This window comes from Adiantum capillus-veneris, chromosome 4 (genome assembly GCF_014529385.1).
Source record: "Adiantum capillus-veneris isolate H3 chromosome 4, ASM1452938v2, whole genome shotgun sequence".
Classification (NCBI taxonomy): domain Eukaryota; kingdom Viridiplantae; phylum Streptophyta; class Polypodiopsida; order Polypodiales; family Pteridaceae; genus Adiantum; species Adiantum capillus-veneris.
The window spans coordinates 75351337-75376999 of NC_140934.1; the positions used below are offsets into that span (position 1 = coordinate 75351337).

At 42.0% G+C, this 25663-nt stretch overlaps 2 protein-coding genes across 15 annotated transcripts in view; both read left to right on the forward strand.

The window, feature by feature from the left end:
• LOC147459432 (uncharacterized) overlaps positions 1 to 4097 on the forward strand; it is a 131256-nt gene extending 127159 nt beyond the window's left edge. For 7 of the 13 annotated variants that reach the window (XM_086510711.1, XM_086510706.1, XM_086510708.1 and 4 more), the window contains 3 exons: positions 1850 to 1969; positions 3680 to 3752; positions 3832 to 4097. In XM_086510711.1, the coding sequence (XP_086366837.1) occupies positions 1850 to 1969; positions 3680 to 3752; positions 3832 to 3947 (309 nt within the window). In that variant the 3' untranslated portion in view covers positions 3948 to 4097. Of the gene's footprint in view, positions 1 to 1647; positions 1752 to 1849; positions 3753 to 3831 lie in introns of those variants that run through there. The other 6 variants (XR_015187875.1, XR_015187874.1, XR_015187871.1 and 3 more) reach the window with 4 other exon arrangements.
• Positions 4098 to 19530: 15433 nt separating this feature from the next.
• On the forward strand, positions 19531 to 25304 carry LOC147459434 (uncharacterized). Of its 2 annotated transcripts, none has more exons than XM_086510713.1 (2): positions 19531 to 20444; positions 25103 to 25304. In XM_086510713.1, exons 1-2 carry the CDS (start codon positions 20247 to 20249, stop codon positions 25169 to 25171), a joined length of 267 nt encoding a protein of 88 aa, XP_086366839.1. In that variant the 5' UTR covers positions 19531 to 20246; the 3' UTR covers positions 25172 to 25304. The 2 variants fall into 2 exon arrangements, with proteins under 2 accessions (XP_086366839.1, XP_086366838.1); XM_086510712.1 differs by having other exon boundaries at positions 19559 to 20502.
• The last annotated feature ends 359 nt before the right edge of the window (positions 25305 to 25663 follow it).

Sequence of the window (25663 nt, forward strand, 5' to 3'; positions counted from 1 at the left end):
CCCGTAGAGCTTTTGGGGCATCGATACAACTGCATCAGGAAGGGGATACGAGGGCATGGTACTCACAAGTCATAGAGTGGTTGACATTCCATGGCTTGGACATCACAGCTTTGTCTCCTTTTCAGTACGATCCTGACTCCGCTCATATACGCCTCTCACACACCAAGAGGAATCGAATTCTCAAACAGGATCTCTGGCAACTATACATCTGGGAGACATTCTAGTAGATGGGTTCATCCAGAGACCGAGATACATGGATATCTACATGCCACATAGAGCATGGGTTGCCATCGGACAACTCAGAGTATCATCACACGAGCTAGAGATTGAGGCAAGGAGAGCTGTACATGTCCCTAGAGCAAAGAGGATATGCAAACTTTGCACAACAGAGATTGAGAGCGAGGAGCATTATGTATGCAGATGTAGAGCGTATGAGGCGATCAGAGGCAGATATCTGACCTTATTTGCAAATCAGCCCACTCTACATCAGATTTTTGAGTCCAAAGACCAGTGACAATTGGCCGCTACCTCGTAGAGGCACAACAGCATTGGGATTCCCTTCTCCAGGCAGCATCAACTGGGAGAGACGAGCGCCGGACACAGCTCATAGACTTTTTTCAATGGACCATAGCAGCACCACCATCTCCGACCATCCAGAGAGGAGCGACTCTACAGCAGGCTGAGGAGGTCCGAGCTCGCAGACACCCACGTACCCATGGACGTAGGGCACCTCGCCTACACCAGAGAGAGATCCAGAAGATTCAAGAGCACTACTATAGATCTCTGGAGGAGAGACGCATCTGGGCTTTTGCAGATCCAGCCGCCACACCCTACGACACGCAAGGGTGTTGAGACTTAATTTACTTCTATTGACCACAACTCAAGAAGGATGTGGATGAGTTTGTGTGTACTTGTTTGGTATGTCATAAAGTGAAGTATGACAGGCACAAATTGACAGGTCTCCTAAAACCCATATTGATTCTAGATAGACCACGGAGCGTATAGCGATGGAAGTCATCTTCAATCTTCCCAAGACTCAGATGGGCATGATGGGATTTGGACTATTGTAGATAGATTCAGTAAGCATGCTCGCTTCGTACCAGTGAAAAAGACAGTGAAGGCCAAGCATTTGGCAAAGCTGTTTATTTTGCACATTTTTGGGCTATACGGGATGCCCGAGTCTATTGATTCAGACAGAGACCCCAGATTTATCAGTTTAGAATAGTGTGTGAGAATGTGGGTGGTATGTTCGAATTCTCTTCTTCATCCGTAGACCGATCAACAGTTAAGAGGTTACCAACTTTGTAGTAGTATTAGATTTTTTCAAGTGCTCTCTCTCTGAAAATAGATCTCAATATGAGAAGGATTTGCCATTTGTGGAGTTTGCTTGCAATAACACTGTTCACACGTTGACAGGGAAGACACCATTTTAGTTTGTTGAGGATAGCATAAAGGTGCACCCAGGATAAGATGTTTTGAGAGTACACAGGATCTTGGCCATGGCCTGATTCTCTTCTGTTACGCTAGTCTGCATAACAACTTGAGGCATTGAAGATGTTTTCTGCCCGATCTCTTTACACTGCATTGTTGTTTGTCTGCAAGCTGAGCCTTGCCTTGTTGCAATGCTCAGCATTTCTCTTGCTACAGTTGTGCAGGATGCCAATGCTTAACCATGATTTGCATTTAGGAGGTGTTCATGATTTGCTGCAGTCTTTGCATGGAATGATAAATTACAGAGATTCATAAGCGCAGTATGCTACTATTCTTTTATCAAACTTTACGCAGTGGTTTTCGGACATAGAGAATTTAGAACTGGACAGTTGCTGATGCTCAATTTTTTTGCTAATAGGGTCAAGGCCCTACATTGTATGGTCAAAAGGTTGGAGGGCCACTCAGTTTGGACTTGGTACAACGTCAACATAGACTTGCAGCCTCCTTCCAAGACTTGAAACGCCATTGCTACCAACAGGTTGTGTCCTCCTTTTTTGTACATAGGTTGTTGCAGCCCACACACCTGCATAACATTGCAGTAAAATGAGGTAAAAGCATCAGGCAGATTAAAACGTAGGTTGATGGGTGCTAGGTTTCTCAAGACCCTATGTTTTATAAGAATTTGGCATGGCTTGGTACTAATTTTCTTTTTCGGCCAGGGGAATTGAAAAAAATTTGTAGAAAGTGTCAGCGCATGTAAAATCCTGTTGCTGGGCTGAAGTTTGTTTTTGAATTTTTATACACAGATGCACAAATCTGGCATTGAAAAAAGGCTAGAAACACTTAATAGATCGACATGAACTGGCAAGAGTTCAGGCAGTAGATTCTTCATATTCACCCAACCGCATAGATTCCATGTTGCCCTCAGTTCTTTTTATGGAACATCTCAATTCACTTTGTGGTTTGACTAAAGAAATAGACAGTGACCGTGATCCTAAATTCACTGCCAATTTTTAGCAAGCAGTATCCACCAATTTGAGACTCATTTCACATCAAAGGACAAACTGAATGTACGGGGACAAAAATATGGAGGATAATCTTCTTGCATGTCTCATGTCATCAATCTGATTGGGAGTGTTAACTCGTGAAAACTGACTTTGCTTATAACAGACTCAACACCTGGCAGCATGCTATAGCTCATTCATGCTTATGTATGCGCATGAGCCAAAATTATTGAGTACTTAAGGTCCGTGGCCCCACTTCTTGCACAGTATGCAGATGGGTCAAGATCGTGCTACCTCATATGCTAATCAAGCCCTCATGACCTCCATGAAGGATGTAGGCAAGGTTTATAGGTATCAAGGAAATGGCACAAAAAGTCTGTTAAGTTCCTGAGCGACTCTGCGGACACACTCCATAGCAGTTTAGGTTGGCCATGTAAGACACAAGTGCTTGTAGGAGCTAGGTTTGAGTGGTGTGTGTTATGTGCTCTGAGGCGATAAGAGGGTGAATTTGTCTTGGCTCCATGGCTAGCAGGGGAATGTGATGATTTTCTATGGTTGTATGGCTTGCAGCATGTCATTTGTCCGAGGCATTGCCTGCAAAATTGGTAGGCCAATGTGAATCCTTATTACTTGTTGGTGGACTTCTCAGTGATTGGAGCACAGTTGCAATTGTTATCTAGACTTGTGTTGCAGATTTTGCAGTGCACTTTATTTGTGCCATCCTCCTGGTTGGAAAAAGACATGGAAAGTCAAGACTAAATAAAAAGTAGCGAAATTCTACTAAGACAAATATGATAGGAAGCACATGCTACATTGATATAGACCAATTTCCTTGAATACAATTAGCAAAGTGTCGTTGAATACAGTGTCCCAATTTTAACCGGAGTCCAGCGGAACATAACGAAAACATCCAGTCGTCTGCTTGAGATAACAAGAGCTATCTGATGTTTCTCTTTGCCCACTTCACTTTGGGGGTTTCGATAGTCAGACCACATTAATCACCTATGTGGCAAATGCCCCTCTACCTCTATGAGCTGATATGTACATTGTCACCAAAAGCACCTAGAAGCATGTAGAGCCTTCGCGCATTATTATATGCACCACACGCTTCCCCCTGTAAATCTCAATAAAATTCATCTGTCGCTGGTAATGTTTCTCTTTGGCAATGATTATTCAATCAATGAACCTTCAAGTAAACAGACAATGCTTTCCTACAAAAGGTTGCATGATAATTTGTATTTCAGGAGTTGCAAATTCAAGCTCAAGCAGAACTCATAGATTACCTTCGAGCAATCGCATCATCTCAACATGAAGAAGGTATGACATTAGAAGCAATGCTTAGATGCTCCTGTTGGGTGTCAATGCAAGTCATCTAAGGTTAGGGAATTTGTTACAGAGGTTGTGAAGAATGGCATATATGATGTGGGGAACAGCACAAGCGAAATATCAATGACGAGCAAATCAAGCGTTTTGTCTCAGTTTGATCCGAATAAGTTGTTGGAAGTTCAGTGAACTGGAGTGGCTGGGTTTAGTGATTCAACAGTGGCAGCTCTAGTTGTGTTGTGGACAGTTAATTTGATGCTATTTGTTATGGCCATGTACTGAGGGAACCATGTAGCTCATGTTGTGCAATGGAAAATTCTATTTCTGTGTTGGCCCGCTTCCTTTGTAGGATATGCTTGTGAGTATATGTAGTATTTAACACACCACTTATCAAACCTTTTGCCTTGATACTTAACCATCCCCCCCGCCGCCTCCCCCCCCATGCCCCCGGGCCACATCAGGATCGGCACATGACAGCTGTCCCATCAAGTGTGAACATGGCCACTTGTTAAGTGAGTCTTATATATAGCACTGTGGTCTTATTCGTGAGACATCTTGTGTGATCGCCACACTTGGACTCTAGGTCCTTGGCAGCTCTGCCCGCACACCCGTGTCGGTGTGGGCTTGGTGTTATGGGACATCCCCCATTGTGGTAGAGGCTAGCCCGTTGGCTGTAGGCTCTCCGGCTTGGGGGTGAGGCCATATTGTCTCTACAGCTGGGAGGTGAGCCTGATGTCCACTCTCAAAAAAAAAAAAAAAAAACACCCCACACCATGCATACCCTTGAACATCAGTACTAATTTCTCCAACAAGGGAAAGGCAAACCTTTTGTTATCATCTGGGGTGGTGGACATTTGGATATATGGTGCAAACATTCCTTTTATAAACCTTCACTCATTATTACATTACAACTTATCTGTTCAGCTCAAAGAATTTTCACAAAGGCCATTGTGATTAGTCATTGTGCCTCAGATTCTCTCTCCTTTCCCTATCTTAACATAAATTTGATGTGTCTAAATTCACAAAGTATGGTTCAACACTTTCCTTTTCCCCAATTCACCTATAGAACGCTCCTCTTTTCAGGTAGGATCCTCTCAATTTGATTAGTCTGAATTCATAAATATGATTCGCACCCTCTTCTTGCCAGATGAATCTCTACGGTGCACATACTTTAATTGGTCATTGAAGAGTCTTTAGTAGATTTGACTCCAGAAATGTGCTTTATGATCCAAGGAGTGAGCTACATGTATTGCTTGATGATATCCATAATAAGTGTCATAAGACAAGTTTGTAGCTTCTTTCTTCGCCGGAGCCTAATTTAGACCTCATTGTCTTCTTTCCCTCTTGACCATCAGGTCTTGGCTTCACAAAACTCGCTGGATGGACCTTCGAGGTCTCTTGTGTGCTCCCTTTTTCGTATCAAGTGTTGAAGAATGGGGTAGTAGTAATAAGGTGTTAGAACATGTAGGTGACACATTACTCTCTTTTGCCCCCAACAACCTCCCTCTTAAATGTAAGTGCACCAAAGTAGCTATGGACATACAAAAATTCATGAAGATAACTATGCCTAGTGTCCATGAGATATATTTTGAAAAAAATTGTTTTTTAATTGGTTTCACTGTCACCGACAAGAACTTAGCACTAAAAGCCAGCCTTTAATTGCTCCCTAAGTACTTATGGCCATGGCAATGCAACATGTGCAAGCCTTTAGTGTTTGCATACCACCAATGAGCCATTAGATGTAGGATAAGGGACTGCTGTGGTTGCATATGGTGATATGCGATATGGGGTGACGAACTATATTATGTGGCTATACACCATGATAATCTGTTTGAATTATGTACACACTTAGAAGGAAGGTGGAGGGAGAGTAGAAGTGTGAGAAATTGGGAGGAGCCATTGTAATTTTTCAAGAGGAAAAAGATGTGCACAGTGGACATGGTGTGTTGCATAACATAGGTGAATGCCAAGGAAAACGAGTATAAAGTGGAGTTGATACTTACAACACGGAAAATTGTGCATCGTTAATGCATTCATTGACCTAGTGAATGAAACAAGGCCCGAGCATTATGACTAATTATAAGTTTACTCGTCCACTATCCACTTTAACATTTTCTCACTATAACAAGTCAATCATTGTTAACCCACAATGTAGCAAGACCCATCGGAGGTAAACCCAAGATGGAACAATGAATGAACTTTGATAGTAGGTAGTGAAAAAAATATGATTGAAGCAAGAAACTAGAGATACTTTTAATATGGTATATCTTGAAAAGATTTGATAGCCAGGATCACGGGGCACAAAGCGTATATTTTTGAGCCTATAAAAACTATAGATTGGCATTCCCATGCTCGCTATAATCACCCATAAGCTTGTGTATCATGTTTGGTAACTATCATACAACCCACTCATTCACCTCAAACACAAAGGGGTCCATAGATCGTCAATAGAATGTGTTTGTCTACACCAAATTATCACTCTCCCTAAAGCTTTCCTAGCTCATCATAGCATCAAAACAAGCATTATTGGAAGTAGGTATCAATACGATGACACAAAATAGGTAGCCTCATTTCGTTTTTTGAAAACACACAAAAGAGCTGTATTAGTAGAGGGCTCATATGTATACATGTTCCCGTGCGTGCGTGTGTGTAAGCACCCATGTGTGCATCCATATGAGAGATTGTTTGTTTTCTTGTGAGTGGCATGTGGACGTGCCATGAATATACAAGGAGTGCAACGTAAGATAAGATACAAAGCAAGTTGAAGGATCATAAAAGTGAAGTGAGTGCCACATAGAGAGGATGTCAAGCCAAAAGGGAAGAAAAATAAAGTGTGGTGGGGTAGCAAGAGAATATTAGAGGCTTTTCCTAGAGAGAGGAAGTGGAGAATGTATAGAGAAAAAAGAGAGTTTTTGCGAAGAGATTGCAGGTGTCAATGAGAGAGTCTAGAGAGAAGTGACAACAAGTAGGGAGAGAAATGGGGTATCATGTGCAAAAAAAGCGGATTTTCAGCATTAGGTACAGCTTCTCAAGACCTTGAATGTTTGACAAGTTTGAATCTCAAGATATGTTACTCAAGAGAGAAATGGGATAACCAATCCACCACCTTGGGTGAGCAAGTGTCAATTAGAGCAAGAAAGTTGGTACCAAGTAGAGAGAAAATCGGGTATTGCTACCATATACATGTGGTAGTGATGTGTGTTAACACACTAGGACCGTCGGGGCATTTTTCCCCTCTTTAGGAGGGTTTTTCCCCCGAGCATTGTATATAGGCCCATCACTCTAGGGCTATCTATCTTTCCATTACACACTAAGAAACACACTCTCTATTGTGTGCCTTGAGCTTCCTTCATCTTATCCAAGCTGTGTGCGTTTCTCTGCAAACCTAATTCCAACAATTGGTATCAGAGCAGGTTACGTCCTCCCGGGCTTAGTCTCCAGCAGCTCCAGCACATGCTGGCTCACTTTCTATGATTACAGTGAGGTTTGGCGAGCGTTCGCAGGTCGACATATTTCGGGATAGCTCATAAAGCTTAGTCTGCTCAGATTTTTGATTTGGGCTCATTTCGGCCTCCGTTTCCACTACAGGTAGGTCTGCACAGGCTATTTTATCATTTTGTGCAAAATTTCTGTTAGTGCCATTTTTTGCATAATAGGTGCCTTACAGTCTTCTACGGTTTGTGCTATATAGCACGTGTTGTTCCCGCTTCGTTTCTCCTCTTTTGGGACAATTTTCACATCAGGTGCAGCATTTACCATGGCTGACAACAACACATATATGTTCAAGATGTTTGATGTTGAGGACAGGTTGGATGGGGACAATTACCCTATGTGGGCTTACATGATGTAACATGTTCTTGTGTCAAAGGGCATCTGGAATATTGTGCAAGGCATGGATGTACGTCCTGGTTCTGCGGATGCAGCCGATGTTGAGGATGTTGCAGGTCTTGCTGCAAAGATTGCTTGGGATGTAAAGGATGCACATGCTCATGCATTGATTGCATTGTCTGTGAAGCGCACCATTGTTCCTCACATTCGTTCAACAAAATCTGCAAAACAGGCTTGGGATATTTTGGTTGGTCTTTATGCAAGTCGCAATGAGGCTAAAATTGCTTTGCTGCGTAAAGAGCTGGAGTCGAAGATTATGCATGAGGAAGATGATATGGACACTTCTCTTGCTGGTGTAAAGGATATCAATGAGCAACTTGTTTCTGCAAGTGAAGTCATTTTAGACAGTTCCCTTGTGCAGACTGTTCTTAAAACCTTAACAGAGTCTTACCAAACTTTTGCTAGTACTTGGAGACTTATGACCCAAGGAAATTTAGAAGTTGTCAAGTTTGATGCATTATGCACATTGCTATTGCAAGAGTTACTTTCCAGAAAAAAATGGACTAGACAGCGTGCAGTTCAACAGGCTTTTATTGCTTCTCAAAGAAAGGGTGGTAACAACAACGTAGTCACTTCTTATGGTTCTGCTGCGAGTGGCAAAACTTTTGTTCCCAATGCTCCTGCTCGCAGCACTTTGTCTAGCAATTCTGATGATAAGGGTAAAAAGAAGATGCGTTGCCATTATTGTAAAGCTAATGATCACTTGATCAAGTCGTGTTCTAAGTTGAAGGCCAAAGAGGCGAAAGAGGGTGGTTCCACTGCAAATGCTGGTTCCACTACAAATGCAACCATTGTTGAGTCTTATGTAAAAGGAGACTGTAATGCTGATGTTGATCCAGAATGGGCTTTTACCGTAGAGTGCACTTACAATCTTGCTGTCCATGATGCATGCTTGTCAGTTGCTGCAGATTCACATGTGTGGTATTTCAACAGTGGTGCTACAAAGCACATTACCTCACATCGTGAATTGTTCACCTCTCTCGAGTCTGTCCCTCATTGGAATTCAGTCACTTGTGCCAACAATGCCTCTTATCCGGTTCAGGGAGTTGGAAAGATTGTGCTTACTGCTACAAATGGCAGTTCCTTCATACTTGTTGATGCACTTTATGTAACCTGAAATCAAGAAGAATCTTGTCTGTATCCGCACTTGCTAGACTTGGACTTGTAGTCAAATTTGTGGATGATAGATGTACAGTTCATGATCTCAGTTTTGGTGATGAAATTACTGCATCTGGCCTTTTGTGCCGTGGGCTGTATAAGCTCACTTTGTATGACAAGTGTTGACAAAATTTTGCAAATGCTGTTGCAAATTGAAGGACTATTTCAGATGGAGTTAGGTCTTCGAGCGAGCTCAATGGAGGAAGCTTTGAAGTGAGCTTTTTTTTTTTGGGAGTGCCGCTCTCTCTACCTCCCCTTCCTCCTCTTGCCGCCCATGTGCTTCCTCCTCTTCCCTTCCTCCTCCTCCACAGCCTCCTCCTCCAAAATCTTTCCTCTCCTCCACCTCCTCTCTCCATCTACTCCTCTAACCACCTTCCCTTCCTCCAGCTCCTCCTCTAGAAACCACTATCCCTTCCCTAAAGTCCTCCTATCTCCTACTCCCTTCTTCCTCTCTCTTTTCTTAGTCGTTCTATAACCCCCCCCCCTCTCTCTCTCTCTCTCTCTCTCTCTCTCTCTCTCTCTCTCTCTCCACCCCTCTCTCGTGCTGTCTTCCCTCTGTGCGTGTGTCTCTCTCTCTCCCGCCACCCCTCTCTCTCGTTGTCTCCCCCCCCCCCCCCCCCCGCTCCTCTCTCTCTCTCCCTCCCCCCCCCCCCCCTTGTCTTCTCTAGCTTCTTGGAGTGAGCTTCAACCCTCTCTCCCCCATGTCTTCTCTCTCTCTCTCTCTCTCTCTCTCTCTCTCTCTCTCTCTCTCTCTCTCTCTCTCACACACACACACACACACACACACACACAAGGACGAGAGGGAAGGGGGGCAAGGGTAGACTCTCTCTCTCTCTCTCTATCTATCTCTCTGACACACACACATACACACACACTAGGACGAGAGGGAAGGGGAGAGAGAGAGAGAGAGAGAGAGAGAGAGAGAGAGAGAGAGAGAGAGGGTGTAGAGCGCTATTTAAAAAAAACAAAGCACTAGCAGTATCTCTAGTGCCTCCGTTTTTTTGTAAAAGAGGGAGAGAGGGGGAGAGAAAGAGAGAGTGATAGCGGGAGGGGAAGAGAGAGGGGAGGCATTGGGAGGGGGAGAGAGATCAAGAGAAGAGGGGTGGCATGTGGAGAGAGAGTAGGAAATTGGGAGGGAGAAAGAAAGCAAGCGCCGGGGGGGGGGGGGTTGTACAGGGTGAGCCTGTCTTTCTTTAAAAAAAAAACAATACACTTCACCTCTCTCCCTCAAAATTTTGTCACCCCCTTCTCTCTCTCTCTCCCACTGCATCTTCCTTTTTTCTTTCTCTGCCTCCTATCACATTGTCGCTTTTTGAGTCCCGCCAATCCTAATGACAAATGAAATGAAATGCTATGTTAACTGTCATCAAAAGGCCAAAATGACCCATGCAAGCAAAATGATACATTCTTGGTGGATCTAATACAATGTCTGGGTACAAAATAAAATGAGAAAGAAGGGGAGAGAGAGAGAGAGAGAGAGAGAGAGAGAGAGAGAGAGAGAGAGAGAGAGAAATGAAATGAAATGAAATGTTATATTAATGTCTTCAAAAGGCCAGAATGACCTATGAGACCGAACTAATACAAAAGTGGTGAATCTGTTACAATGTCTGGGTAGCTTAGTACCAAAGTACTAAGTGTCAAAAGTGTGAAAATAAATGTGAAAAAAGAAATACAAAGTATTAAATAAACTTCTTACGAGCATTCTGGGTGTCTGGCTAGAATACTTCTAATCCTTTGCTGTAGTCTCCTCCGGTGCAGTGTGCTTCTGCATCTCGGTCGTGATCGTCTCGATTTCCTAAGCTCAATTTCCCTATCAATGAGGGTGTCTTTGGTATGAATGTGGGTACTCCTTTGTGCTAGCTGCTGGCTCTTGCTTCTCCTTTCACCCCTGCTTCTCTCGATCCGAAGAAATATGTGATCTGCCTCTGAGGCTGTAGTGCTCTTTGTCTTCTCATTAGATTATCCCTGTGCCGATGTAGTTCCAGTAGGTACAAGCCTAAGCATCTTTGATCTTGGTATTGCATGCCTCTATCTAGAGGTCCAAAGCCTTCTTTAAATAGACAATGGAAACGCCCACGTATCTCATAGTATACGGTGTAATGGCATATGTAGTGTAATTCTGTCTCCGGCTCCATTCCGCATAACTTGCAAATTCTGTTCTCAGGTGGGATTCCCCTAAATCTGCCAAATTCAATTTCCAGTTGGTGTGAGGATGTACGAATCTGACCAATAGCACATCTCAAACCATGAGACAGGTGGGTATCCATGTAGCACGGGCGAATCACAAATCCATCTTCAGATAGCTGTAGGAAGTTTTCTTTGTAGTCGGCCATCTTCGTGCCCAATTCTTGTGTAGGGTCTACCCATGTCCTCTTAGTATCCAGTTGTTTAAGATCGTGACGGATGATTTTAATAATCTCCGTTCATGTAATTGCCACTGATGGAGGCGCAAGAGAGTATTGGAAGGAGAAGAGAGAGAGAGAGAGAGAAGGGGGGAGAGGGGTCCGCAAGGGAAGGGAAGGTTTGGGCACATGGGGGGGGGGGGGGGGGGATTGTGAGAGGGGAGAGTAGAGTGTAGTTTCTTTTTTTTTTTTAAAAGGGAAAGAAAGGGAGAGAACGGAGTGCTTAGGCCCCCCCCAAAAACAAAAAAAAAAACATGCAAAGCAATAGCGAGGTCGCACCTCGCTATTGCTTTGCATGTTTTTTTTTTTTTTTTGGGGGGCCTAAGCACTCCTCTCTCTCCCTTTCTTTCCCTTAAAAAAAAAAAAAGAAACTACACTCCACTCTCCCATCTCACAATCCACCCCCCCCCGTGTACCCAAACCTTCCCTTGCGGACCCCTCTCCCCCCTTCTCTCTCTCTCTCTCTCTCTCTCTCTCCCCTGCTTCCAATACTCTCTTGCGCCTCCATCAGTGGCAATTACACGAACGGAGATTAATAAAATCATCCGTCAGGATCTTATACAGCTGGATACTAAGAGGACATGGGTAGACCCTACACAAGAATTAAGCACGAAGATGGCCGACTACAAAGAAAACTTCCAACAACTATCTGAAGATGGATTTGTGATTCGCCTGGCTACATGGATACCCACCTGTCTCATGGTTTGAGATGTGCTATTGGTCAAATTCATACATTCTCACACCAACTGGAAATTGAATTTGGCAGATTTAGGGGAATCCCACCTGAGAGCAGAATTTGCAAGTTATGCGGAATGGAGCTGTAGACAGAATCCCAGCCATAGTGTGGGCTCTCCATTGCGACTCTCATCACCACAATTTTGGACCATCAAGAATCACTCATCAGCGACACAAATACTACATCACATGTAACTTTGGTCCCATATGTCATACGATAAACAAATGTATCTATCTACCTCTCCCTCCCCCGTTGGCCCCTCCCTTCCCTCTCTCTCTCTCTCTCTCTCTCTCTCTCTCTCTCTCTCTCTCTCTCTCTCTCCTCCCCCCTCTTTCTCTCTCATTTTCCTTTGTACCCATGCATTGTATTATATCCACCAAGACGATATCAGTTTGGTCTCATATGTCATTTTTACCTTATGAAAATGCTTAATACAGCATTTCATTCCATTTCGTTTCATTTCTCTCCAGGGTTGGAGGGACTCAAGGGGGGGTGGTGTGGTGGGAGTAAAGAGATAGAATAGGAATAGGGGGTGGGGAGAGAGGTGGCAAGTGGAGGGGGGCAGAGAGAGAGAGAGAGAGAGAGAGAGAGAGAGAGAGAGGAATGGGTTGGAGGGATCATGAGAGGGCGAGAGGGTCTGATTTAAAAAGAAAAAACCAAAGGTGCTAGCAAAATCGCTAATGTTTTAGGTTTTTTTAGAGAGACAGAGAGAGAAAGAGAGGAGAATTTTTAATGTTATAGAAAAGTACATATATATATATACATAGAGAGAGAGAGAGAGAGAGAGAGAGAGAGAGAGAGAGAGAGAGAGATGGGGGGGAGAGGGGTGGAGCTCACTCTAGGAAGGGAGGAAAGGCAAGGGGGAGAGAGAGAGAGAGAGAGAGAGAGAGAGAGAGAGAGAGAGAGAGAGAGAGAGGAAGAAGGCGGGGGGGGGGGAGAGAGAGGGAGAGAGAGAGAGAGAGAGGGGAAGAGGGGGGGGGGGGGGGGGTAGGGGGTGGGAGGGGGAGACAACAAGAGAGAGGGGTGGCGGGCAAGAGAGAGACACATGCACAGAGGGAAGACAACAGGAGAAGGAAGGAGAGAGAGAGAGAGAGAGAGAGAGAGAGAGAGAGAGAGAGAGAGAGAGGAGGTCCTTGGCTACTCCACTGGAGAGAGGGGCGGCAATTAACGGTGGTGGTAGGAGTAGGTGCGACACATGGTGGTAGTAAGTTAGCACCACTAACCACCAGTGGTGGGCTAGGGTGGTGGGTGGTGATGGTTGCTAAGGGGCGGCAATGGGAGGTAGTGGTGGTGGAATGATGAAAAAAAAAGCTCGCTCCTTAACCGTCCCCTTTCAGATGCAAGACTTTGGCATGGAGGTTTTGGACATCGAAATTTTGACAGTTTGCTGCGTTTGGCGTTTGCAAAAATCTGATATGGTTGCTTCTTTGCCGCCTCTTGAAGCACCTGTCAAACATGTTTGTGAAAGCTGTATTTTGGGTAAGATGGAGTGTTCTAAGTTTTCAAAGGACGGTTCAGTTCGGGCCACATGCAGGTTACAGCTTGTGCATAGTGATGTTTGTGGGCCCATGCAAGCTCCGTCCTTGGGCAATTACATTTACTTCATGACTTTCATTGATGATTATTCCAGGTATGCATGAGTATTTCCTCTTAAAGCGAAGTCCGAACTTTTTATGTGCTTCAAACAATTTCTGGCAATGGCTGAAAATGTCTCGAAATGTACTATGGGCATCCTCTGTTCCGATCGAGGGGGGGAGTATATGTCTCATGAATTCAATGCATTTCTGGCTAGTCGTGGGATAAAACACCAATGTACAGTGCCTTATACACCTCAGCAAAATGGTGTTGCTAAGAGGAAAAACAACTCACTTATGGAACTGGCACGATGTATGGTGAAAAGTCAAGCTTTGCCGCATTCTTTTTGGTTTGAGGCCATCATGTGTGCCACTTATGTACTAAATAGGTGTCCTACGAAAGCTTTGCAGTCTATTACTCCATATGAAGCATGGCATGATAGAAAGCCTTCTATTGAGCACATGCGTGTTTTTGGTTGTTTGGCATATGCTTTGGTGTCACAAACACAGCGCAGAAAATTGGATGATAAGGTTGTCAAATGTATTTTTGTTGGTTATAGTGCTGAAAGCAAAGGTTACAGGTTGTATCATTTGCAAACAAAACGTATTCTGGTTTCACGGGATGTAGTGTTTGTGGAAGATTCTGTTCAGCCCTTGATGTCATGTACTAGAGACAGTAATGTAAGCTCACAGGACATTTATGACACTTTGTTGCCTCTTTTCGGTGGTGGAAATACGAATGTAAGTTCCAATGAGGCAAATGTACAGCCTATGGGGGTTCTGAAAATGTTACAGATCAGCCTATTACTGATGCAAATGTACATGATGTACTTGATGAGGAAAGGGTTGAAAATGAGCAGGCTAGAGGTATGCCAAAATGGCTGGTGCACACTTTGCATGACAGTAAATTGGATGCACCTTTGTCTATTCGTACTTGTTCAGGCTCTCGCCATGCATCTTATGCATAAGATTGTTATGCTTTGGCTGTGTCTAGCTTACATGATGTTGAGGAGCCTCTATCTTTTGATGAAGCACAGAATTCAGAAAATTGGATGGCTGCCATGCAATCAGAATATGATGCACTTATAGAAAATGACACATGGACTTTATGTGATTTGCCTCCTGGCAAAAAGGCCATTGGTACGATGTGGGTTTACAAGTTGAAACACAAGCCGGATGGTGAGATCGATCGCCATAAGGCTCGACTTGTTGCAAAGGGTTATGCACAGCAAAAAGGCATAGATTATGAAGAGACTTTTGCTCCCACTTGTCATATGACTAATGTGCGTTTGCTATGTGCATTTGCAGCTAATTTTGGTTGGGATGTACATCAATAAGACATTGTTACTGCTTTCTTGAATGGTGACATATTTGAAGAAGTTTATGTAACGCAGCCTCGCAGTTTTGTCATAAAAGGACAAGAGGACAAAGTGTGCAGATGTAAGAAGGCTTTGTATGGGTTGAAGCAATCTCCTCGTGCTTGGTATGAGAAAGCTGACACTCATTTGGTCAAACGAGGCTTTCGTAACAGTCCAATAGAAAGCACATTGTATGTAAAGCGTGAGGGTGATGTACTTCTCATTGTGGTTCTTTATGTTGATGATTTGCTTATCACTGGACCAAATGAGAGACACATTGCTGAATTTAAGGCTGATTTGAATGCTACTTTCAAGATGAAAGATTTGGGGCTGTTGCATCATTACTTGGATATACAGAGTAAGCAGTGTGATGGTGGTATTGCCTTGTGTCAGAAAAGTTACATAGAGACATTGCTATGTAAGTTTGGACTTGAGGATTGCAAACCTATTGCCACTCCCATGGAAACATGTTTAAAGTTGAGTCTACATGATGCTGGCGATCCAGCTGATGTCACTCTTTATCAAACTGCTGTTGGCTACCTCATTTATGTATGCAACACGAGGCCGGATATTTAGTTTGCAGTCTCATAGGTCAGCAGATTTATGCATAGCCCATGGTCTAAGCGTTGGCAGACTGTCAAGAGGATTTTTCGCTACCTTAGTGGCACTTTAAATCTTGGCTTGTTTTATCCCAAGGGGGGATCATTGCCGCCAGACTTACATGCTTTTTCGGACTCAGATTGGACTGGTTGTTTTGACACGCGAGTGTCCACAAGTGGTTTTTGTTTCATGCTTGGTAGTTCATGTATATCATGGTTGAGCATAATGCAACCTACAGTGGCCACTTCGAGTTGTGAGGCTGAGTACATGGCAGTCTTCACAGCTAAGGTTGAGTGTGTATGGCTTAGACGCCTTATGGCTGATTTGGGTATTGGACAGGACACTGCCAACACTATCTACACGGACAGTCAGAGCACATTGGCAGTTACGAGGAACCCATTTTTTCATGCTCTCACAAAGCACATTGAGGTTACTACTTGGAGAGGCTCTCAGCAGGAGAGATCAGCTTGGCTTATGTGCCAACGCAGGACAACCTTGCAGATCTTTTCACAAAGGCATTGTCTCGTGAGAAGCTTGAAGCTATCCGCAAAGCTTTGGGCTTACTCCCCTTTGTGGATTGATCATGTCCTCAGGGCATGGCACTTCCCTTTACTAATGTGCCAGCTCTCGTTCACCGCATTACTCCAGGGGGGATTTGTTACCATATACATGTGGTAGTGATGTGTGTGAACACACTAGGACCGTCGGGGCATTTTTTGCCTCTTTAGGAGGTTTTTTTCCCCGAGCATTGTATATACGTACATCACTCTAGGGCTATCTATCTTTCAATTACACACTAAGAAACACACTCTCTATTGTGTGCCTTGAGCTTCCTTCGTCTTCTCCAAGCTGTGTGCGTTTCTCTGCAACCCTAATTCCAACAGGTATTGAGTAGAGAAAGAAATTGAACGATGTATATATATACTAGGGAAAGAGAGGTAAGGTGTATCCTTCAGAAAGAAGAATTTAAAAAGGGACTAAATGAGGTATTATGACACAAAGTCAATGAGTTATTGGAGCATGGAATGACAAGGTCAAGTTCATTTTCTTTCTATGTTTGAGTGCTTTTAGTGCAAAAGAAGGATGGCTCATACGGGATATGTGTAGATTTTCATGCACTAAGGATAGAATCACTAATAAGAAAGGTTTCATACAAGAATTCAAGATTTTTTTGATATGCTCCAAGATTGCTCCTATTTTAGTAGGATTGACCTTAAAAGTAGCTATCAAAAAATTTGAATTGTGCCAAAAGATATTCATAAGATTGCCTCCAGGGCTACTTTGCTCTTGATGAATACATAATGATATTATTGGACTCACTAAGGCACTAGCTACCTTCAATAGCATGATGGACTGATTACTTGCTAAGCATCAAGATTACATAGGGTTTTTCTTTTATGATATTATGAGCTGCACTTGATGAGCACAAGGATCAGTTAAGAAAATAATTTCAAGAAATGCTTCATCATAACCTCTCCATGAATGACAAAAGAATTACACTAGTTGCAATATTTGGTTCATATCAGTTTGAAATAGGATATATGAAGGTACCCAAGAAACTTAAAAGTAAAAGAGGACTGGCCCCCACTCAAGAACTTACATGGATTTAGAAGGTTTATTGCTGCAAAATTCTCTACACTAGCTAGACCACTCCACGATTTCATTGAAAAGAAGTTTAAATATCAATGGACAAATAGAGAACAAGAAGCTTTTACAACCCTTATGAAAAGGCTTATCTCTCAGCGCGTGCATTTACTGATCTCTCAAAGCCTTTTGAAATTCACTGGGAAGCTTGCAGCAAGTGCTTAGAAGCTATCCACTTACAAACATGCATGCTATAGTTTATTAGAGCCAAAAGCTTCATCCTAATGAGCACATTTTTGGAAAATGAGAACTTTTTACAGTAATGTAAGCTCTAAGTTGTGGAAGCGCAACCAGAGATGAGAGACAGCAACCAGAGATGATCCTATGACATGAAGGTAGCCTACTACGTAGCGGTAAGGTTTTATGTAAGTAGTTGGGTACATTCAAACTTTACTTTTTTGATAACACAAAGTGGATGATGGAACCTCTATTTGGGTAAGCGTAACATGTGACCCATAAGTGGTGCCTAACTATGAGGCTTGTATAGAATGGCTAGACTAGAGGTCTCTAACCTTACGTTGTCTCATATGCCAATATAGGTACCAATTTTAGTATCCCTTTTGTGTTTATTGGATTTAGTATGAAAATATTTTCTTAATTACTTGCCAATATAGGTACCAATTTTAATATTTGTTGTGTGTCTAATGGATTTAGGATGAAAATATGTTCTTAATTACAAGTGTTATAAATCGTGATGATTTAAGCTAATTAAGTTTCAAAAGTAAAAAAATCTCCTTGAATTGTTGAACAACACCCATTAACATCACAGCCTTTTGTTGGGGATATGGACGTGCTTGAGCTCTATTGATCATTGTGTCATCAGAACAAAGTTATTGCTATAGCAATCGACGAGCACTTTGCATTGGCTTGCAACAATAGAAGTTCTTGGCTCAAATAGGTGCTCGGGGTGCAAAACAACAAGTGAGCGCCTAGGTACTCGCTTTTGCAAATCTTGCATCACTATAGTCTAGTCTACAAGAGAATAATGAGCAGTAAGGTGTTGACAACACATGGGTGGAGCTTGAGCCAAACATGCCAATGCAAGCACTTCCTCCTAAAAGGATTCCAAAGCTTTCAAATCAAACAACAATATAGGCAAGGTTGGCTAGGTGGTGAGTAAGAAAGCCCACATGGTACTGACGGAGGTGAAGGCTGAGTAGTTCACACTTTTGATAGTAAAATCTTCACTGGTTGCCACAAAACCTTGTTTGTGCTTCTTGCTTGTTGAGTGGCCTTAGGATAGTAAGCAAATGATTCTTAGTGGAAGACCTTGTACCTCTTGAATATGGTGGTTATGACTTCGCTAGTGGACTTGTTGCCTCTATCTATGATGATCTTCTGGGGCCACCCAATGCCATCAAATATGTTATCATCATACAAAAAACACGACACAATGTTAGCTATAAAAGTAGCACTAGCAATAGTGTCCACTCACTTGGTGGTGGCCTATCTTGATGCGTTCATAAAGATACGTTGTAGCATGTTTAAACAAGCCATTCACAATAGAGGAGAAGGGAAAATGGCGTACAAATCTGTTTGGTGCGTTTGTTTAGTTGGTAACTGAGTTCGCTTCATCAAAGGGCCACATTAACTCCTTTTACAATTTGTTTGGACCACTACACGTACGTGCGCATGCATGTGCACACCGAGATATTAAACAACCAGATTAACAATTGTGGCCTTGTAAATCCTTAATTGATAGTTAGCCTATATGAAAAATTTAAAGTATAACATCATGCAATTGGGATGTTAAATTACAACCTTGATGTGATAAGGACGTTCAAAAGCCAGTGAGGAGTTGAGTAAAAATTGTAAAGAGAAAATGTTTTAAGAATTGGATGTTGGAACTTGGAACCGTCGATGAGAGGTTGCCTAGTCCACACACGAGGTATACAATAAAGAATAAGTCTTGTGGAAAAGAAATAGAAAGAGAAGCTTCTTGTTTGTTTATTGATGCTTTAAGTGATTGCTCATGAAGCAATGACTTAAACAATGCAAGAAAGAACAAAGTGAGTTGCATTTGGTAGCATGAAAAAGGTTCTTCTCCTATAGGGACTAGATAGAAAAGAATCTTTATTTTAGGTGTTGATGTGCTCACAACAACAAGGTAGTAGGAGTGAAAATAATCCCTTTGAAGCAAAGCGACCTTTCACCTACATTTTCATGTGGGTTTCATTTACAAGATGCTTTGATAGTTCCATTTTATCTCTTTGAGGATGGTGGCTACCTAGCAAACAAAGTGGGGTTGGCTACATGGGCGCGTGTAGAGTTCAATCCCCACCTCTTTCCTTATGTAACCGTTGTGTGTGTGTGTGTGTGTGTGTGTGTGTGTGTGTATGGACAAGTGTAAGTGTGTGAGAGAGATTTAAATCTATGAGCATGTATGAAACCGTTGTCTGTGTGCGCACGCGCAAGTGTGTGTGAGAGAGAGACTCAACACTATGAGCATGTATGTAACCCCTAGGGTTTGCTAGAAACATTTTTTCCTAACCAACGAAAAAAAAGGGCATGATCAAAACTTTCTCGGTGTTTTTGTTGAAAATTTGAAGCATTTGCCAGAATTTGGAAACTGAAACTTGTAAAATTTTGCCGGTTTTCTTCAAGGCAAGCGCAGAATGTAGCCCGGATTTTGCAATTTTAGGTAGTTAAAAATACACTACATGCGGGATTTTTGCAAACATTGATGTGGCCTATTCAGAAACAACAAAATAAAGACGACCGAAACCAAGAATGGTTATAGAAGTTTCTATGTCAAGGCGCACCTTGCTTGCAAAGGAGCCTAAAACAATAAGGCTGAAGGCATGTTATATTTGTTGATTGGCAAAGGTGATTGCGTGAGTGAGTTGAAGTGTCCTTGTTTAGATGAAGAAAGAGACCCAGTCCTCCAAGGAAGGATGTGTGAAGAAACAATTAATAAATGCAAGTAAAGGAAGGTGGGCGCGACACACACACACACACACACACACACACACACGTAGAAATAAATTTTGGCGTGGTGGGTTGGGTACTCTTCTCCTGTCCTCTCCTCTCTCTCTCTCTCTCTCTCTCTCTCACACACACACACACACACACACACACACACACACACACACATTTAGAATCACAGCAAGTGAGTGAGTGAGGGGAATATGGAGAGCTTTGAGGGCTTGCTTCCCCTATTGATGTCAGTGGTATGGGGGGCAGCAGCAAGAGGTAATATGCAACATATGATGAGAGCTGAGGTGGAGCTACTTGTCAAGAATGCAGACGATGCGGAGGAGACAGGCCGTAATGTTAAGAGAAGCACTATGATGAAGAGCGGCAATTCATCAGCAGGCAGCCTACAGGTAGTAATGGCCAGTGCATTGAGGACTTCATCATCATCATCAGCAGCAGCATATAAAGGTGTTCATAAGCAGAATGACTCTAATTTCTACTATATGTCCTTATGTAGCCCTCCTCCCTCTCTCTCCAATTCCATTCATAATACACTTGTGTGCTTGCCTCATGTGTAGAGAGACACACAAGAGTAGTCATATATGCATATGCATTCGTATATCCTCTTCTTCCCTCTTTACCTTCTCTTCAGTGAATGACCTTTGTAAATACCTGTTGTCTTGGCTTTGAAAGATTACACTCTGCAATCCACGTGTCCTAAATGCAACCACTAGAGAACAAGCAACCAATGTCAGCGGGCGGGCGGGCCCTCCATTTTCGTTGTCTAAATATGTATGCTCGAGGCTATCACTATCTTTTGCACCTTGTTGGGAAAGCCCCATCAGGCAAGCAACCCTTTCTTATAGTACTAGTATGCTTCTGCCGCCTCTCTCTTTCTCTCTCCCTCTTTTGGAATTTAGCCTTCATCTAGTAGCTTGCGTCATGTGTAAAAGGCACTCCCCTCGGCCATATTATGTTAAGTAGATGCAACTTAAAAACCAAACAATCTGTGCTTTGGGTTGAATGAATGAACGACTCTTGTTCACCTCCCTTGTTTAAATTAAGATTAGAGTCTCTCTCACATACCACCCCATGGCTCGTGCCTCTGTATAATTCTAAGGTTGTTTGATAGCACTTGCTTAATTTTGTGTGCTTTGGTTTAGTTTATGTAAGGGAGGGAGAGGCATCGTACAATGAAGGAAAAAGGTGCATTTTACAAAGCAAGGCCTCTCTCATTGCCACAAAATAGCTTGACTTTTGGAACGCTCCTTGGGTATTTTTACTTTCTTTTAAATTGGCCTCTCCTGTATACTAGGTTATTAAAATCCTCATTAAAACGATAACATGCTAACTTTTGACGTTTTGGATATACATATTGCATGAACTATCCACTGGCTCCTGCTCCTGCTCCCATCCAGTGGCTCTCCCTTAAAAAAATTCAATAGTCCATAGATTCCCTTCGTATTTTCCCACCCCTTTTTTTCGCCCCTTTCTTGCTTGCCTACGCGTCGCCCCTACACCTCGCCTGCCTCTAATAGCCCCTCCCCTCCCTCAATAGCCCCCAAGCATATGCGCTTGACATGCTGCTATATCCTCGCCTCTACAACATCGTTTGGAAGCCGAGCCACCTTTTCTCTAGATCTTCCTTCACACCCTCGCCTCGCCCTTTTATCTCCATATCGTGCGCATGCGCGCGCGCGCGCACACACACACACACACACACACACACACACAGATTATGCTCATCCCGTCCTGTGCATGACCTACACGTGGCCAGCCTCGAGAGTGAAAAGAGAAGCATAGCCAACGTCTCCCCTTCTCACAGCCTTCCACAAATCATCCCTTCCGCTCACAGACAAAGGAGAATCAATCTTCATTCTCCTATTCTTTTCTTTTTCAAAAATCGTGATGCCTACTAGGTCCCATAAACTTACAAAGAATGCACGAACATAATTGCTAATGTGAGTCTTCATTCACCTGTGCGGACACACACATGTATATATTCATATATACATACATACACACACAGACACACAAACACACACACACACACATATATGAGGAACCACCCTCAACTATATCTCACATTGGTATGAGAGATGGGATCAATGGGCTCTCATTGGCTATAAAAGTCAACTTGAATACCAAAGTTTACTTCCCTCCATTGCGATATGTTTGGACCTTAAAAATTGAGAGACACGTCTACATTCCATGAACAACATGCATGAGCAACGTAGATAGAGGAGACGCAAAGGAGGCGTAGTAAACTTAGGTACCCGAGTTCTCATTTTTTTTAGTTTACTTTGTGTGAGATCTACAATGCTTAAACATCCCACCGTAGATCCCATCCACTTCTTTGTATATGTCAAATTTAGCTATGTCTGAACCACCTCATTAGCAAGCTTTCATTATGTTTTTTTCGCTTTATTAAAAAAGCCTTATGTTTTCAACGATGATGAGAGTTACCTTAAATGCTATTTCAATGTTAAAATAGTAAATGGATCTCTTTATTTCACCTTTCATTTTACATCCAAACATGTCTTACACGTCTTTACTTTTCTTGCATTCTATTGTTTTAGAATGTTAAACTGAAGCTTCACCTTGCATAATTTTAATAAATTCTATTGATACACACATATTGATGAGGTCTTTTTATTTCACACTTCTCTTCACATGGCTTGACTTTTCTTGCATTCTATAAATTCATTTTAGTCAATATTTATTTGAGAATGTCTCTTTTATTTAACGTGTGTAATATTTTCTAATTCAATGTGTAAAATATCCCCTTTGATTTGTACCCTGCCAAGGCATACTTAGAATACCCCTTTGATTGGTACCCTTCTAAGGCGTACTTAGAATATCCCATGTTTTTCATGAATATAACATGCCCCTTCCAAATTCAATGTCTGTATATCCCCTTTGATGGGTATCCTTCTCTATGTTAATAATGGTTGAAAAATCGGGCTAGCTACTCTCCTTCCATTGAACTCACGTACTATGTTTACAATATTGTGAGTGATGGATGATGACAAACAACAACCCCCCCCTCCCCCCCCCCCCCCCCCCCCCCCCCAAAAAAAAAAAAAAAATCACCTCATACACATTCATCATGCTCATGTGCATAATGATGCACAATTTTTTTGATGTGTTTATAAAGGAAAATATGTGATTACCTACCGATGCTATTGTGCTATACAAACGTAAGATTATGTAATTTTCTGACTTGATATATATATATATATATATATATATATATATATTGGCAATACTCACATAGTGTGAGTTGAACTTATATTACCAACATCTCAAAAAGAATTACAACTCATAGGCCATGCTCAGGCTGAGCCATGGTACCCATACATCATTTGACGAGTGAAAAGAGTTAGATAGAAGCAAAGTGACCTTCGCGAGGAGGCTTGACCTAGAATAATGAGTTAAGAACTGACAAAATTTGGTTGTTATTTTGCCTTTGGTTTATATTTGCCAAGTGAAAATAATTAGATAGAAGCAAAGCAACCTTTCACAATATTTTTGACCTTGAATAATTTATTGGGTCAAAATTTAGAGAATTTTGTCGTTATTTTATGTATAATAAAGTAGATGTGCATGTGAAGAGCTCAAAGGGGTGTCCCAGAGAGAGAGAGAGAGAGAGAGAGAGAGAGAGAGAGAGAGAGAGAGAGAGAGAGAGAGAGAACAATCTACTGATCCTCTCTAATGAGAATCCAATCAATACACAAATGCGATCATGTGCACACGCACACGAGCGCGCATGTGCTTACAAGTACTATTTTGATATCCTATTGGAGCGAGTGCTTGAGGTTTGTATGGAAACAAAAACCATAATCTTAACATTCACATCAAGAACTAGGGGCATGGGTGAAGAGATACTTACAATTGTTACCATTATGACAAGTTTGAGGTCTCTTTTTTTCATTTTAACATTTAGAGAGAGTGAGTGCTCTAGGCCAATGAGAAGAGAGCTTCTGATACGGTACCTTCATTTTAAAAGTTGCTTTTGAATTTCTAAAAAGATTTTTTAGAAAAGAAAGAAAATCTAAGGTAACTTTCCATTATGTGCTCTTTTTTTTAAAAAAAAGGTCTCTTTCATTGATCAAAAAGTGTTTTTGAATCTTCTCACGGCTTTTTTTCCCCTCATATTCCCACCTCTCTTTTGAATCATCTCATGGAATTCTTTTTCCTCCTATTCCCACCGCTCTCCTCATTCCACCGCCTTCTTCTCCCTCCTCTTCCTTTTATCCTTTCTTCACCTTCATCTTCTGTGTGTCATCTTCCTCAAGCAATGGAATCCACCTGGTCTAAAGACCCTAGCATATCCATTGAAAGCATTATCACATATGCCACATTAAACGAGTACAAATAGTGGATCCCAATATCCATAGGGAAGGGTATCTAGATTATAATGCAGTAGAGCAGGAGAAGAAAACATTCCTCAAAATACCAATTCTTGTCATATTGGAAAGAAAGAGGAAAAAATTTTAGGCTTTTTGAAGCCAAGAAGACACTAAAGGAAGTTTGAAGCATGTCTACATGCACAAAGGGGCTTCATCTTTATCGCGGGAGCTCCAATCTTTCTCTGCATAGACTTCCACTTTGCTTTGGATTGTTTTTGGTACTTCGCTCCTATAATTGTTATATATTTTTTTCTTGTTTTGTGCTACTATGCTTCTTACACATCTCTATCTTTAAAGAATATATGAATGGCAGTAATGGAGTTTGCCATGGACATTTTGGGTGTCTAGTATGGCTCCATTGGGGAGGAGCTTTACAAAGAGAGAACTCATGGGTCTGTAGACAAAGAAAGGATTTCTATATTCCAAGACATTGATATGTTGATGAACATTGACCAAATGAGCACCTGGAAGATAAGATCCATATGCACATTTCACCAAATGAGGCAAGATCTACACAATGCACAAACAATTTTTCTTTAGTTTTTGCTTTTGAGATAAATAGAAAGGTGTGTAGATAATGATGTCTTTATTTCTACCATTATATTCTCCTATGAGATATAGTCTTACTTTTCTTTTTTTAATAATATATCTTGCAGGTCTTGATCACTATTGAAAGAAATTTCTATGGCAAGAAGTGTCAGAAGGGATTACCTATCTACTGCTAAGCTAAAGCTTACTTCTTAGTTAGAATCCTACACTATTGCTAGTGTTGTTGGTAGTTTGTATCAATTGTTCCCGACAATAGGTATTTTGTACAAAATATTTTGATATCAATGACAATAACTTGTTTGGTGCAAATGTTTCATCTTATTGGTTTCCATTTTGTAAGTATTTTTTGTGGTTGGATAGAAAAAAGGTGTTCCAATGTCATGCCCATAATATTGTATGGTTTTTGTATATTAAAACAAAGAAAGTGCTATCATGCCACAACCTTCTCATGCCCTTGCTTTATGACAGTATAAATAGCTCAAGCAAGTTTCCAAAAATCACCTATCCACATTTACAATGGGCAATACAGATAGAAATATGCATAAGAATACATGCTCCTCTTCCTCACTTCCTACGAGCAAGAACAAGGAGAACAATAAAAAAGAGAAAAGGGGATGAGCAAAAGACCATAGAGGAGGAGAAGGTAGAGAAGCAAGTAGAAGAGAATG